The 13,240-nt window shown below is 41.2% G+C and overlaps 1 protein-coding gene across 2 annotated transcripts; it reads right to left on the bottom strand.

The window, feature by feature from the left end:
- Positions 1-3,240: 3,240 nt before the first annotated feature.
- On the bottom strand, positions 3,241-10,336 carry stc1 (stanniocalcin 1). 2 transcript variants are annotated; one of them, XM_017417153.2, is made up of 4 exons: positions 10,007-10,336; positions 8,321-8,463; positions 8,007-8,218; positions 3,241-7,564 (listed from the first exon to the last, which is right to left on the bottom strand). In XM_017417153.2, the coding sequence occupies exons 1-4, from the start codon at positions 10,191-10,193 to the stop codon at positions 7,261-7,263; spliced, it is 846 nt and encodes a 281-aa protein (XP_017272642.1). In that variant the 5' UTR covers positions 10,194-10,336; the 3' UTR covers positions 3,241-7,260. The 2 variants fall into 2 exon arrangements, with proteins under 2 accessions (XP_017272642.1, XP_037835069.1); XM_037979141.1 differs by having other exon boundaries at positions 8,321-8,460.
- Between the last annotated feature and the right edge of the window lie 2,904 nt (positions 10,337-13,240).

Genomic DNA, 13,240 nt, shown 5'->3' with positions numbered 1-13,240 from the left:
TAAATTTCTGGAGTATTATGTTATTTGCACCTTGTTGAATACAAACTTTTAAGACATATAAACCCCCCAGATACAGGCAGTTTGTGCGTCTGAATCTCAGCACGAGGCGTTAAATAAAGTTTAGCTCCATTTCTGAAGGACACCATCCACGTGAGATTAAAAACCGTGGTTCGGTCTTGTGTAGGCGTGTTTCTGGTTTCCTCCAGGTCTCACACAAAAGGCAAGAATGCAACTGTGGATAACCGTAAACTCTGTCTGCGTGGAGCATTGCTGCACCTTGTACAGTGTACTTTTATTGTGCTTCGTTACAAAGCTGGTAAACCTTCTGCTTCTGAAGGTCCTCAAAAGCGTTTTAAGCTGTCAAGTGACTGAATTTGTTGCTCCTTTGGCTCTATCAGTCCCTAAGACAAAAACAGACTCTTCCTGCAGGAATAGCAAAGCTTTGTGAAACTGGATCATGAAAGAAAGCAGAGAACCTACTTATCTTTACACGCGTTTTCCAGTTGTATGTGTTTGGGCCTATTCAGAACCAGAAAAAAACTGCAGTTGATTCCAAGACAAACGCGTTTCGAGGCAGATGCTTTGGCAGAAGTGAAAAAAAAAGAGAAGCTCTGTTTCCTCTCTTTCCCCTGCCACTCCAGCTCTTTCTTCAGTAAAATTTGATCTAATTTTCTTTCCTGTCCTTGGGTATTTCCCCACAGAAATGAAGGGATAGTGATTGCTGGGTAAGATTGGAGTGGATCTAATCTTCCACTGCTCTCTGTCATAATCCATTTCACTGCACATCTAATTTGTCACAGTGCTGATGAATATGCCACAAGTTTCATGGGAAAGAGGAGGACATAATGAATATAAAACACACTGGGAGAGGGAAGAATTGCTGTACCGCACTAACCGCAGCGCATTGTTCATTTTCCCCCCCATCAAATTGCTGCCACTTTGCATGCACTATGAATACATTGCTTTCCTCCCGCAGAATTTGATCAAGAGGTTAAAACAATGACAAACTATGCTGGGTCTGTTGCTCGCCTGCATATTGCAAACGCTATGATCGCTGATGTCAGGGTCACCCGTAGGGAATGCAACCCCATAAAACTGTGCATGAGAGTTTATTTTCTGCAGGCCTGTCTGTGGGAAATGTATGCATGAGCTGCTCGCATTTGCAAAGACTGCATGCAGATTTATCTTGCGCACTTGCACGCTTGCAGAAGGTTTATCATTTCCGAGAGGAGTGCTCCACAGCGGTGCATTCATGGCTCAAACGTTGCACAGTTTCACTACCAGTTTTAGAAAAAGCTGTAGCATCAAATTAGAAACACAAAGGAAAACACAAGCAGATGGTATGGATTGCATCTGCATAATGACAATGTAATTTTGTCATTATTCATTATTACTCTGGGCTGTGATTGTCAGGGTGCTGATACGCTCGGCAGCAGTCCAAGCAACAGGCAACAAAATGAATAGTCAGGGTCAAAAATTCTGCTCAAATGTTTCCTGGCAACAAGATGCTCCTCCGTGTTGAAAGCAGTAATTCCATCCAAATTGCTTTTTAAAAGTTGCCCACTACATAACTACAGCTACGCGAGACACGGTTTTAAAGAGACCATTTGGTGATGTTGAAAGGTGTTGTGCTCTGTCCATTCTGCTTTATCTGTGCACGGACTGAGAGGGATTGTCTCTTTAAAGAAGGACGTGATAGAATCTGTGTGCAGAGCTGCTGCATCACCTATCCATGAGACTGGAGAGCAGCTGAAAAAGCCCTTCAGGACTCTTCTCTAAATAGGCATGAAATTATATCTCCCTCTGACTGAGATTAGTGCTCATGGAGCCTCTTGCGCTCTGCCCCCTCTTTTTCCTCAGGCTCTCAAACCAAACAGCACTTTGCAGTTTCAGCTCATTTGTGCTAAGTTTAAGTAAGTTCATTTTCATCAGGAGGCACTGGATGTGTCCCTCAGCTTCCTGCTTGGTGTGCTGCAGGATTTGTAACATATGCTGCGGGCATGTGGTTAACCAGAACAATTTTTGTTCTAATTATTGGGGCTTATGGCATTGCATCATTCAGTGGAAAGAATGCGATGCTATGTTAATTTCAGGACATGTGGTGCACAACTTACTGGTACACAAGTCTTCTTTTGAAATATATTGTGGTAAAAAAAAAATTAAAAAAGCTAAAATGATACGCAGAACCGAGCGCTACACGATCAGGACTCTCTATGCTACACAGAGCATTTGCATTGTTTCAGAGATCTATTTTAGTTTTTGGCTGTTATGAAAGAAGTCAGGCATCTCTACAAGGTGAGCCTGACTACCTGAGCTCAAACTAAGAGGAAAGAGGGAGCAATTGTCTTCACTTCACCTCCAGGACAAACATAATGAGAAGAGCAATAAAACATAGAGCTGAACCTCCTATTAACAGCTCACAAACCAGTGCACCCTTTTTCCATCCTAAATCATTTCATTTAAGTGTTTTTCTCAATATTTCTTCTTTATCAATGCATCTTTTTTTTTATAAAGACATAATATAAAAGGGGCAGATCAGAAATTTGCCTAACAATAATAATCTGCTTTGCTCTACAGTTCACCAAAGCCCATATCTCATGGCCATCAGTGAGGGTGAAAGGTGGATAAACCAGGAATTTGAACCCTTTGCCTAGGTTGTAACACACCTTTTACTGGACAGTCAAACTCCCATACATCTGAGAGAGTAAAGATCTGGTCCACTGTTGCACAACCTGGACAAAACCACACCTTAATCCATGGATCAACTATCGGTTGAAGCCTCCTTTCCTACACACTTAGGAAAGCCACTGTTTTAACTGGATTGATTTTTATTTGCTTTCCAGGATTATTTTAGGCTTTAAAATTAACAAGTTGAATTGGATTCTTAGCTCTGGCAGCTGGTTGCCAAATGTTTTTTTTTTTTTGCGTGGCAGCAAACTGAACACCAGTTCCTTTTTTATTATATCTTTTGCAAAGGAAATTAGTTGTTGATGGGTAGAGATGGAGGTGGCAGCAATGCAGAATAAACTGACTCCATGTTTGAGACAAGGGTCTTTTCAGTTTGCTGTCTTGACAGAGTTTGTCTTATTATTAAGAAACATATAAAACACCTATTTTTTAACCATTGCAGCTCACTGTATGATAGACTTGTAATGTAACAGATTAATGTGCAGGTATGCAACTTCTAGAGGAGCCACATAAATGAAAGAAGAGCAAAGCAACACATTTCACACAATATGCCACATTTGAGAAATATTTATTTCTTTATCAGCAAAAGACACACAATTGATGCACTTGTATCTTTCATGACTTTTCAGTACAGAGGAAAAAAACCCCAAACATATACACAGTGTGGGCATATATGTGTATGGGTATATTTTAAAGTGCAAGTGATTCACAAGGGTCAATCATGCGTTACATAGCATCTGTATCAAGAGTTTCAGTTAATATACTATAATCTGCAACAAGTTTCTGAATCTGATAGTAAAATAACCATCTTTTATATATGAAAACAAGACAAACTTTACTAGTCACTGAAGCTTTTTGATATTAAGCACAACAACATTTATCAGTCTATTTCAAGTCTTGAGGGGAAAGAGTACCATGAAGTGCCAGAAGTGAGGGAGGTTTTAGTCTCGAGTTGAAACAAGAACAGTCTTAAAGGAAAAACAAAAAAAAAACCTCACCATGGGTCAATTTACCAATACTCCAGTACCAACCTTGAGCACCCTATACCTGGATTAGAATCTAAAGCAGAAAGAAATCAAAATAATTTCATTCCTTTTGGTTTTCCTACGAGCCTTCATGGGTCACGTCCTCATCGAAAGAGACATTCATTTTACGGGTACATTCTCTAAATTTTCTGTTACATTTTACTTGGTGAGGAACAGTCTGTTTGCCATTGCCAAAAGATATTTGACATTGAAAGAATGTTCAAATAAATACGAAAACAACACGCAAAATGTTTAAAATGAAAATGTAGACGGATGCTGAGCTCATCGTGTTGACAGATCAGAGCGACCTCAGCAGAGGGGGCGACCGCACAGCATCATACAGGATAGTTTTAGCAGCAGCTGTTGGGTTTTGGATTTACCCACGGACAACAAAGATGCAGACGTATGAATCGATAGTACATGAAGAAGCCCTGACCCTTCAGGATGCTAAATATTCAAACTCATCTCCATTCACAGGGTAGATAAAATATGCCTCTGTTGCACGAGTGCTGAATGTTTCAATGCCCTTTATAGTGGTTATAATGCAAAGTGCATATTCAAAATAAACCATAAGCTAGTATATATATTACAGTGTCACAATAACTCCTAACTTTCCAAGAAATTTCTTCAGAATGTCTCTCCCTCTGCACAGCATGACACTAAAGAAATTATCCTTATTCCTGGAACAAAGAAACTCAGAAACAGAAAGCATTATAGAGGAGCAGTGCCTTCACACTGTGAGTGCAGCGTGAGAGCGCACATGCTGCTTCCTAACTCTTTACAGCATCAGCTGGCACTGAACGAAAGAAAGGTCAATTTCTGCATTGCTCTGAATCCTTTGCGTGTGATTATTGCATAGTTTGGAATTCTTAACATAGCTCTTCAGCTGAGTCTGAGAGAAAGAAAAGTTTGCCTTTTCAAGCTTCGCTCTCCGTAAACCAGGCCAACGTCCTTTTAGTTTTAAAAGAGACACAATTCTTTTCTTTTCACTGAGTCAAAGTGGGGAGAAAAATAAATCCAAATTTGAGTGTTTTTATAAATCGGTTCTAATTAAACCAATTTGTAAGGTTTCAGTTTTCAAGTAAGGGAAGTTTTGAACCAAACCTGATCACTGGCTCAAAGGTCCTCTCTATGCTGCAGTTTCAATGTGCAGAAAGAATTATTATTTACTATAAAGGTATTCAACTAACTCTGCTCTAAATCAACATAAGCTATCTATTGTCTATTGTGTCTTTAACTTTATACCAAAGATGGTTTATTTATTTAGTGTTTCTGCCATTTCTCATTGGGTATTGAAGGCAACAGGACCCGGTTTACGGGAGCTGCCATGTTGTGATTTTAGAACAAGAGAAATGTTCAGTTTGTTTTCGTAAAGGTGGCCGAACTTTAACTGGCACCAGTATAAAGAAAAGCTGGGCTCATTCTGGCTTCAACTTCAGGCCTCGGTTTAAAGGTCTACATATATGCAGTCTATAGTTTATTCTGCCATCATCTATCTGCAAATAAAAGCAAACACCAGCATGAAGACCCCTCTCAGCGCCTGCATGGCTCAGTCCTGAACTACGGATTCTGTATGATTGTCTTCCTGTGAAAAAGAACTGCTCAGCGGATAAGACCTGCCAGTAGTTTTAGTTGCAAAGATGGACAGCTACAGCGTGCCATTTCAAGTGAATCTAACTAAGTGATCAACCAGGAGCAAACTAACCCAAATCAGCATTGGCCAAAAGAACCAGATCCATCCATCCATACACTTTCTTTACCCGCTTTTCCATGCAGGAAAACCAGGTAAAGGAGGGGAGCTGGTGCCTATTTCCAGCAGACATTGTGCGAGAGGCGAGGGACACCCTGGACAGGTCGCAAGTCCATCACAGAGCCACATAGAGACAAACAAGACAAACAGCCATTCATGCTCTCACTCACACATAAGGACAATTTAGAGTTACCAATTAACTTTAATCAGATCTAGCTAATAAAGTGTTAGTTAGTCGATAGAAGAGGTGCTGCAGCGTAGTGCGGAACCATCAAAAGACTTTATTCAAAGGATTTGTCACACTGGTGTTTGTTTTACCAACTCGGTCAGCCTTCAAGCACCTGCAACCTTTATTTTCTCTTGTTACGCCCAATAATGAGATCACTTGACATGAATGACCAACCGTGTTCCCCTATGGCCAGCACAGAGTCATGACATGGGTCCCATTCAGTCACCAGATTTTTTTTTTTTTTTGGCATAGAGCTCATGTTCAAATAGGAGTTCTGACTAAAACTGCTTTTTTTAACCTGTAAACTAACTCAAACTATAATAACACAATAAAATAATAGAAAAAAATTCATTAAATAATATAGTAGGAAAATAAATATCATTCCAACAAGGCTTTCTTTTTGTTTTGTTTTTTTAAATATTCATTCTCTATCTTGATAGAAAAAATTCAGCGTGTATGTCACATGACTCACCTTAGAGAATGATGTCTCATCAGTGAGCATGTTTTTCAGCTACCGCACACACCCGCACGCACGCACACACACGTACACACATGCACACAACTGCTTCACACTCAGTTAAGAGCATGGATCCAAATGAACTGGTCCCACATATACTGTACAGCTCAACAGTCTTATGCGTTGCAAGTGTCTGGATATAAAATATGCAAAAGGACTTTTTTTCTGATAGACATGGCCATGACCTGGACAATCCTTCTGTACAGAATTATATATTGAAACCTATGACCATGGCTTTACCTGCCATCAGAAAACAAACCATAAAATCTAAGTGCTATAGCTCTACATCATTTTGATATTTTTAAGAATAGCATTCAGGGCAGTTTGAAGGGTTTGGTTTTTGGTCGGTTTAAGGAAACTTCTCATGAAATCCTAAAAACCTCACTCACGTTTGAGCACTCTTTCAGAGGGCTAGCTATGGCTGTCTGTTATAAGTTAGTTTACAGTACATTTAAGGTTTATGTTAGTGCTATGACAGTCTTTTCTCATGCATACAATTGGCTGGTCTCAGTGCAGAAACATTAGATACATCTACCAATAATTTCCCATTCCTCCAGATTACTAATATTTAGTCCAACTACTGACATATATTTATGAAAAAATTCAATTTTTTTTGTCTTTTAATCCACTGGCTTGTGCTCTAATGGCATGGGCCATTATAATAATTTATTTTTTGTCTTTTTTTTTTTTTTGCTAGGCATCAAAAGACTTGTTAAGGACTTATTTCTGTTGGAGGACATGAAAATAGGTGACCAAGACTATGTTGCACAAAAGCAACAGCCACATGTTCAACACTGACTCGTGAGCGGACATATTTAAAAACAGTCAATGGAAGAAGGGTTCTCTCAAGCCTAACGTGTAGGATATATAATATAACAACAATCAAACTGATATAAACTCCATGGGCAGTCCGGTATTCCCTAGAGGTGTGTGTTACAGTAACTTGTAATCTAGCAGAGGGTTGGGTTTGCACCCCTGGGGAATCGGCGAACTTTCATGATGTTTTGAGAATAGTGTGTGGGGCTTTGTTTTGTTTAAATCGAAGTGGAAGTTAGGAGTTGTCACTGGCCGAGCGCTTTTTGCCTAAATGAGTGGCAGGGTCTCTGTTTCGCAGATTAGGCTGGATCTTATACATATTGGGACCCGTGGACCAGCGCCAGCTCCCACGGGCCTCCACGCCAGTCGGGATGGCAGCGGCAACTGCAGCCACGGCAGTGGATGGGCAGGGCTTGTTCTGCAGCAGCTGGATGAGCATGGTCATCTCCGGGCCCAGACGTGACACCATGCTGGTTCTTATGCGGTCCACCGTGTCCTCATCACAGTCCATCAGGCTCTGCAGCAGCTTACCGTAAAATCTGTGTCAACAAAAAAACAAACAAAAAAAAACAACAAAAAAACATCACAGTTTTTTAAGAGCTGGCAACCTGGAGGGACAAAAATATGCAGCGGTTCAAGAAGACATAAATGAATGCACACGTGGATAATCTGATGGCATGCATATGGGAGTAACCAAACTGTAGCTCTAGTCACTACAACGCCTTGTGCTCCACCCTCCGATCCTTTTGTGTCCTCCCAAACTGCAATCCCAACAGCCAAAAGGAACAAAAACATTCAAACTTGATATTCCTGTTTTATTTTTTTTATTTTTTTGAACGGAAAATTGTTTAAAAGGAAACCAAAAGAATAACTCTTAATTTGCTCATTTCTTTGTCTATGTGCATCATTCTCTCCTCTTAGCTCACAGCAGACAAAGAAACACGAATATGTGGAACAATGTGGCGTTTGAGAGGAGCTCACCTATTGGGGAAATGACTTGGCAGCTGTGCCACTTCACCGATAGCATCTGGGTTAGATTGGGCCACGGTGCAGATGTCCAGCTTGCTGTAACACTCCTCCTGGACTTCGGTTATCATTCTTTGGAAGGTGGAGCAGCGACGGATGGTTGAGAATGCCTTGGAGGTGATGCCATTGGCAATGCACTTTAGGCTCTCCTTTACAAATGCTTTACCCTGTAAAGAAAACAGCAGTGCTTCACATATTCTCGCCCTGGCAGTTACGCCCATGTAACCCTACCCAACACACAGAATTAAGAAAGGAATCAAAGCGTGTACCTGAGTGTCAAATTTAGCAGCACTGTACAGGAAGGACTTGCAGATGTCATGCAAACCATCTGTGTCACAAGTCGAGTTTTCCAGGCAGGCGAAGGCTCCGCAGCCAACTTGGAGGGCACTGTTGAGACAGCGTGCCACATCTGCTGTGTGCACAGAGAATGAACCATCAGCATGGGAGCCAACACTGGGCGTCACTGCACACTCACTGGGCTCATTTACACAAGGGTTGCCAGGGATTCGGCTAAAAAAAATGCAGTGAACAAAGGAAGGATGTTTCATACTTTGGTGATTCACAAAAGATGTACAGTCACTCATGACCAATAGTGACTTGACTTGAGTTTGGACAACTTATAGTTCCAAGAAACTCACAGAGTATTTGGCACAGCTGCATTCCTCTCTTGGCAGGGGCTTGTATTCTACTGTTTGGTTCTTTTTAGATGAGCAGCACCAGAAATACCAAAGAGTTTGCTGAACATTGTTGGCATGCCAACATAAGATGCAAAAATACACCCTTTGCGCACACACTATCAACTCTAAACCAAGACCTGATAGCCAGAATCAATCCCATGCACATACTACTTTGTCATCTCCAGGGTGTCACATGACTCAAATAGTTCAGATCTTTTGAAACTACAAACCCTGCAGCAACAATCAGTCTTTAGATCCATGAACAGATTTGGCTCATTATAAAGACATAGCTCAAAGTCTGTGCAGCAGACTTGAAATTTTACACCATAAACAAAGCTATACAACATAATCTGCAACTCAGCATATCCAGAAGGTTGGCCTTTCTTAATCTTTATCCACTGAGATGGAGAGCAGCCAGGCACAAATCCTACATAACAGCCATTAAAAGAGATGCCTCAGAGGAGACGGTCTCTGGAATCTGGGGCCCTTTGTTGACCCGAACAGTCAGATGAAGTCTGCCTGTCATGCAGGGACCAAAGATGGGCTCTGAAAATTAGGAGAGTGAGCTGCAAATCTTGTGATGATGAAGCAGTTTCTGCAGAAGGGAATGAGCATCCCCGTGACTGCTTTTCATCTGTGTTAAAAAAAGGTGTGTGGGGGAGAAATCAGGGGTTTGATGCTTTGCAATGATTTTTACAAATGATTTCCCACTTGGGTTTTCCTTTCTATTGCCAGATAAGAAATGTCAGCTACTAATAATCATCATCATAATAATAATTACAATAAAGCAAACAGTACAGCTCCTGATGAGGAAAGCCGAGGTGTAACCTACTTCTTCTTTTTTTTTTCTCTCTTTTTTTTATCTGACTTCAAAAGCTCCACGGGGAGGGCTGCACAGGAAACGCTGTGTTTTTCATGCCCTGAAACCCCCCCGCTCCTAAAGTACAGCACGATGCTGATTAGTGGGACCTATATATGCAGCAGGCAGAGACACAGCCTGCGCTCTCAGGTGTCAGCAGCACCAAGCTCCATGCTCATCTGTTGCCGGCAGGAGACCGGCAAAAACCACAGCGTTAATCCGTGAATCACCGCGCTCATTCACACAGAAACGCCTGCATAGGCCAACACAATGAGGAGGGAGGGGAAGGGAGGGAAAGGAGGGAGTATGTGGGGGAGACACAACCTCCACGAGATTAATGAGCAAAGATAAGATTTCATCAATGTTAAAAAAAAGCATAATTGGACAGTGCGCTCTGATGGAAGCGGCGCCGTACTTACAAGGGCTGTTGACAGAGAAGCGTGCCCTCCTGGGCGAATGGGACTCGTTCTGATCCAGTTCATATGCAGATGCATTCAGCACCATCAGGAGAAAAAGTCCGGTCCTCCAGAGCATCGTCCTCTCAGCGCAGGAGCTCACACAGCCACTGGATGCACAGAGACACTTCCTGCTTTGTGAGGGATTCATGGATGGATGGAGAGAGGCTCCAAGAAGCTTCTCGCAGGAGCAGACCTAAAGGCTGAGTATGTGATGAGAAGTCGGCGGCCGGCTGTTTCCCCTACACTGTTCTCCTCTCTATGCTTTGGACTTGCATGACAGATAGCAGCGGTGTCAGGTCTGCATGGGTTTATATGGGAGCGCTTAACGCTACGAGTTCAGCCTTCTGACCAATGAGGAGGCAGGAAGAGCGAGGTCCTGCTCTCTCTGCCGCTAATTGATAAAAGACATTAACAGCGCTGCTCGTTCAGCCTCACATCCTGGGTTCAGCCACTGGGTTTCCTCTTTTTGTCATTTTTTGTATTTTTTTTATATCCATTATTTGCATTAGTCCAGTTATATGCACTTCAACTGCTGCTGTTTTAATTAATTACCTTCAATTATGAGGTGCACCGCGAAATGCACTGGCAGTTATTATTTTATTTTTACCTAAAACAATTTGAATATTCCCTGAAGGAATGCCTATCACCCGCCGGGTTTCATGTCAGAGTTGTAAAATGAGATCACCTTGTGTTGACAAATGCATACTTTAAAATTGAGGTTATGATCTCATGATGTATTATGTACATGTAGCGCTCAAAGTAAGTTTTGAGAATGAGACTCACTACATCACCTTTGGGTTGGCTAAGTCGCCATTTTTGTGTTGGTAATGGCGGCCATCTGTTACAGGATGTCTAGTGCTCAGAGCGTGTGTTGGAGACGACTCTCAGCTACTACCACACCAGATTTGAGCTCATTATCCGGAACACTGAGCGGGTTATGTTGATGAACTGTGGCGGCCATCTTGAATTGGGTTGAGTCCAAAAGTCAATGAGTTGTAGATGCACATCCAAGAATTACTTCTTGAGAGTTTCATTAAAATCCATTCAGTGGCTCATGAGATATTTTACTAACTGTACAGACAAACACACACAGACACATGGGCAAAAACATTATCACCCTTTAGCCTTTAGGTGTGTATTCTGAACCCATTTCTTGCAAAATGCAATAAATCACACTTTTTTTCCTCCTCAGGTCATGATGATGAAAATGTCTGAACACAAAAAACACCAGATGACAATTTACACAAATACAGCATATTGTTTTCAGATATAAAAATTCTGTTCTGTTTTCATGTATTTATTCTCTGTCTTTGCTAAATCAACATTATTTCCTCTCCATTCCTTTCTTTTCTCTTCTCATGTATTTTTTGTCCTTCTTTTTGGCCAGTGACTTCTTTAAAAGTGCAAATGGCAAAGCTTCACATTAGTACAGTGGCCCTAAAGTGAAAAACAGAACATTTTTTTATATTTATTAATTGTTTTGTTATTTTTTGGTTGTTTTTTTTTTATCCTATTTTCCAGAAAAGATAAGGAGGCCAGCTTTTGCTTGTGATTATAACCCAAGTTTGTTCCTGCAGGTTGAAGTTATTTCCTGTTTGCTTCCTGTTTCTGGTCCGAAACGTCAATTGTGTTTCCTCTTTTGTTGTTGTTGTTTTTGTGAAGTGTCACTGTACTATGTTACACTTCAGATCCATTGTACAACAACCCTGGACTTATTGTTCAAGGGGGGCTGACCGTGTTCTTGCATCTATTTGTAACATTAGACAGGATGGATTTGTTTTTAGCTATGGGCTGGAGGGGACCTAATCTTTACATCCCTTTTAAAATCTGCACTGATACTTCTGCATAATTACACATATTGTATCAAAGGTGCATATTTTACTCTCAGAATAAATTCTATTGTGTTACTTCCATAGAAAAGATCCAGAAAATTAGCATCTAATTGGGGTTTGCTATGTGCGGAATTGTAAGACTTTGTTTTCTTCTGTCATCTTTATCGTCCACAGCTAAAGGTGGGTGATTATGTACAATATGTGTTTGAGCACATGTGTGTTTGTCTGTCTGTTAGCAAAATACCTCATAAACCACTGGACAGATGCCCTAACACATACTGTATGTTGAGGTAGTGTTACTGTATTACTGTACTGTTGATACTGTATTGACAGTATCAACTAGTGTTTTACAGTCAAATGTGGAGGGTACTTCACCAGGCATCAACAACCCTGAACATTCAAATGACATGTTTTCGTTATCACGCTGACATTTTCCTGAGCCGTGCTTTTATGATGACGCCATTTAGAAAATCAAATTGACAAGGAAATGAGCAACGTGACCTTCTGACCCCAAGTTTGGACAGTCAACGTTCTCCCTAAATCTGCAGAACGTTTGCCCCGGAGTCTAATAACACGCAGCTGTATGTGTGAACATAGAGTACAGAGGATTATGTGCAGCAGGGCTGTAAGCTGCCATTTATCGCAGAGGCCTCTCGTAAAACGGTGTTGAATCGCTTCAGGCAGGACGAAATATCCTGTTCCTCTAAGAACAACAGATTCAGATCCTCTCATCATGCCTATGGTTTATCACTAAATGCCTGGGTGACAATCATACATAAAGTAGGAATTTTTCTCAGCGTTTAGTGCCTCTCTGGTCTGTATCATGGTCTCTAATAATCACTGAACAGTCACTCTTACTTCTCCCGGAGCGATGGCAGGAGTTTAGCGTGATGTCAAGCTGTTGGGACCTTATGTCTGCCAGGGGGATCTAAATATGGGTCCCTGCCAGCTGCACCAATACCTTTGTAATGGAAAGATGATATCCATTCAACAGCCTGATGAATAAGCTGCTACCAACTGTCACAATAAATCACCATTGACAGCCAAGTCTCTGAGAGGCACATGCTGGAAACACAGTTTTGATCACATAAGTCATCTTGGTGAGACTGAAACCATCAGCATTTATTCAGTTTATGGGATTGTAATGTTTTTTTCATATAATATATATATATGTATATATATATATATATATATGGGCTACTGGAACAAGACGGAGGAAATGGATGAGAGGTGAAAACATGGATCTGTTGGAATGCTACTACTCAAGTAACCCTAGTCAGAGAGGTTACATGCAAAGAATGCTGGAACAATGGTTACTTCGACATCCCCAGTCAACACTGACTGCCAAACAACTAGTAGCTCA

Source organism: Kryptolebias marmoratus, linkage group LG1 (genome assembly GCF_001649575.2).
Source record: "Kryptolebias marmoratus isolate JLee-2015 linkage group LG1, ASM164957v2, whole genome shotgun sequence".
In the NCBI taxonomy this organism is placed as follows: Eukaryota; Metazoa; Chordata; class Actinopteri; order Cyprinodontiformes; family Rivulidae; genus Kryptolebias; species Kryptolebias marmoratus.
The sequence above is the reverse complement of the archived record's forward strand: the minus strand, read 5'-3'. Positions and strand labels throughout refer to the sequence as shown.

Bases quoted from the DNA above. Each gene is read 5' to 3' on its own strand.
- stc1 (XM_017417153.2), bottom strand. From the start codon at position 10,193: ATGAATCCCTCACAAAGCAGGAAGTGTCTCTGTGCATCCAGTGGCTGT. The intron at 8,464-10,006 runs GTAAGTACGGCG...CTGTGCACACAG, and splicing joins CTTCTCTGTCAACAGCCCTT to CAGATGTGGCACGCTGTCTC. The intron at 7,565-8,006 runs GTGAGCTCCTCT...TTGTTGACACAG, and splicing joins CCAAGTCATTTCCCCAATAG to ATTTTACGGTAAGCTGCTGC.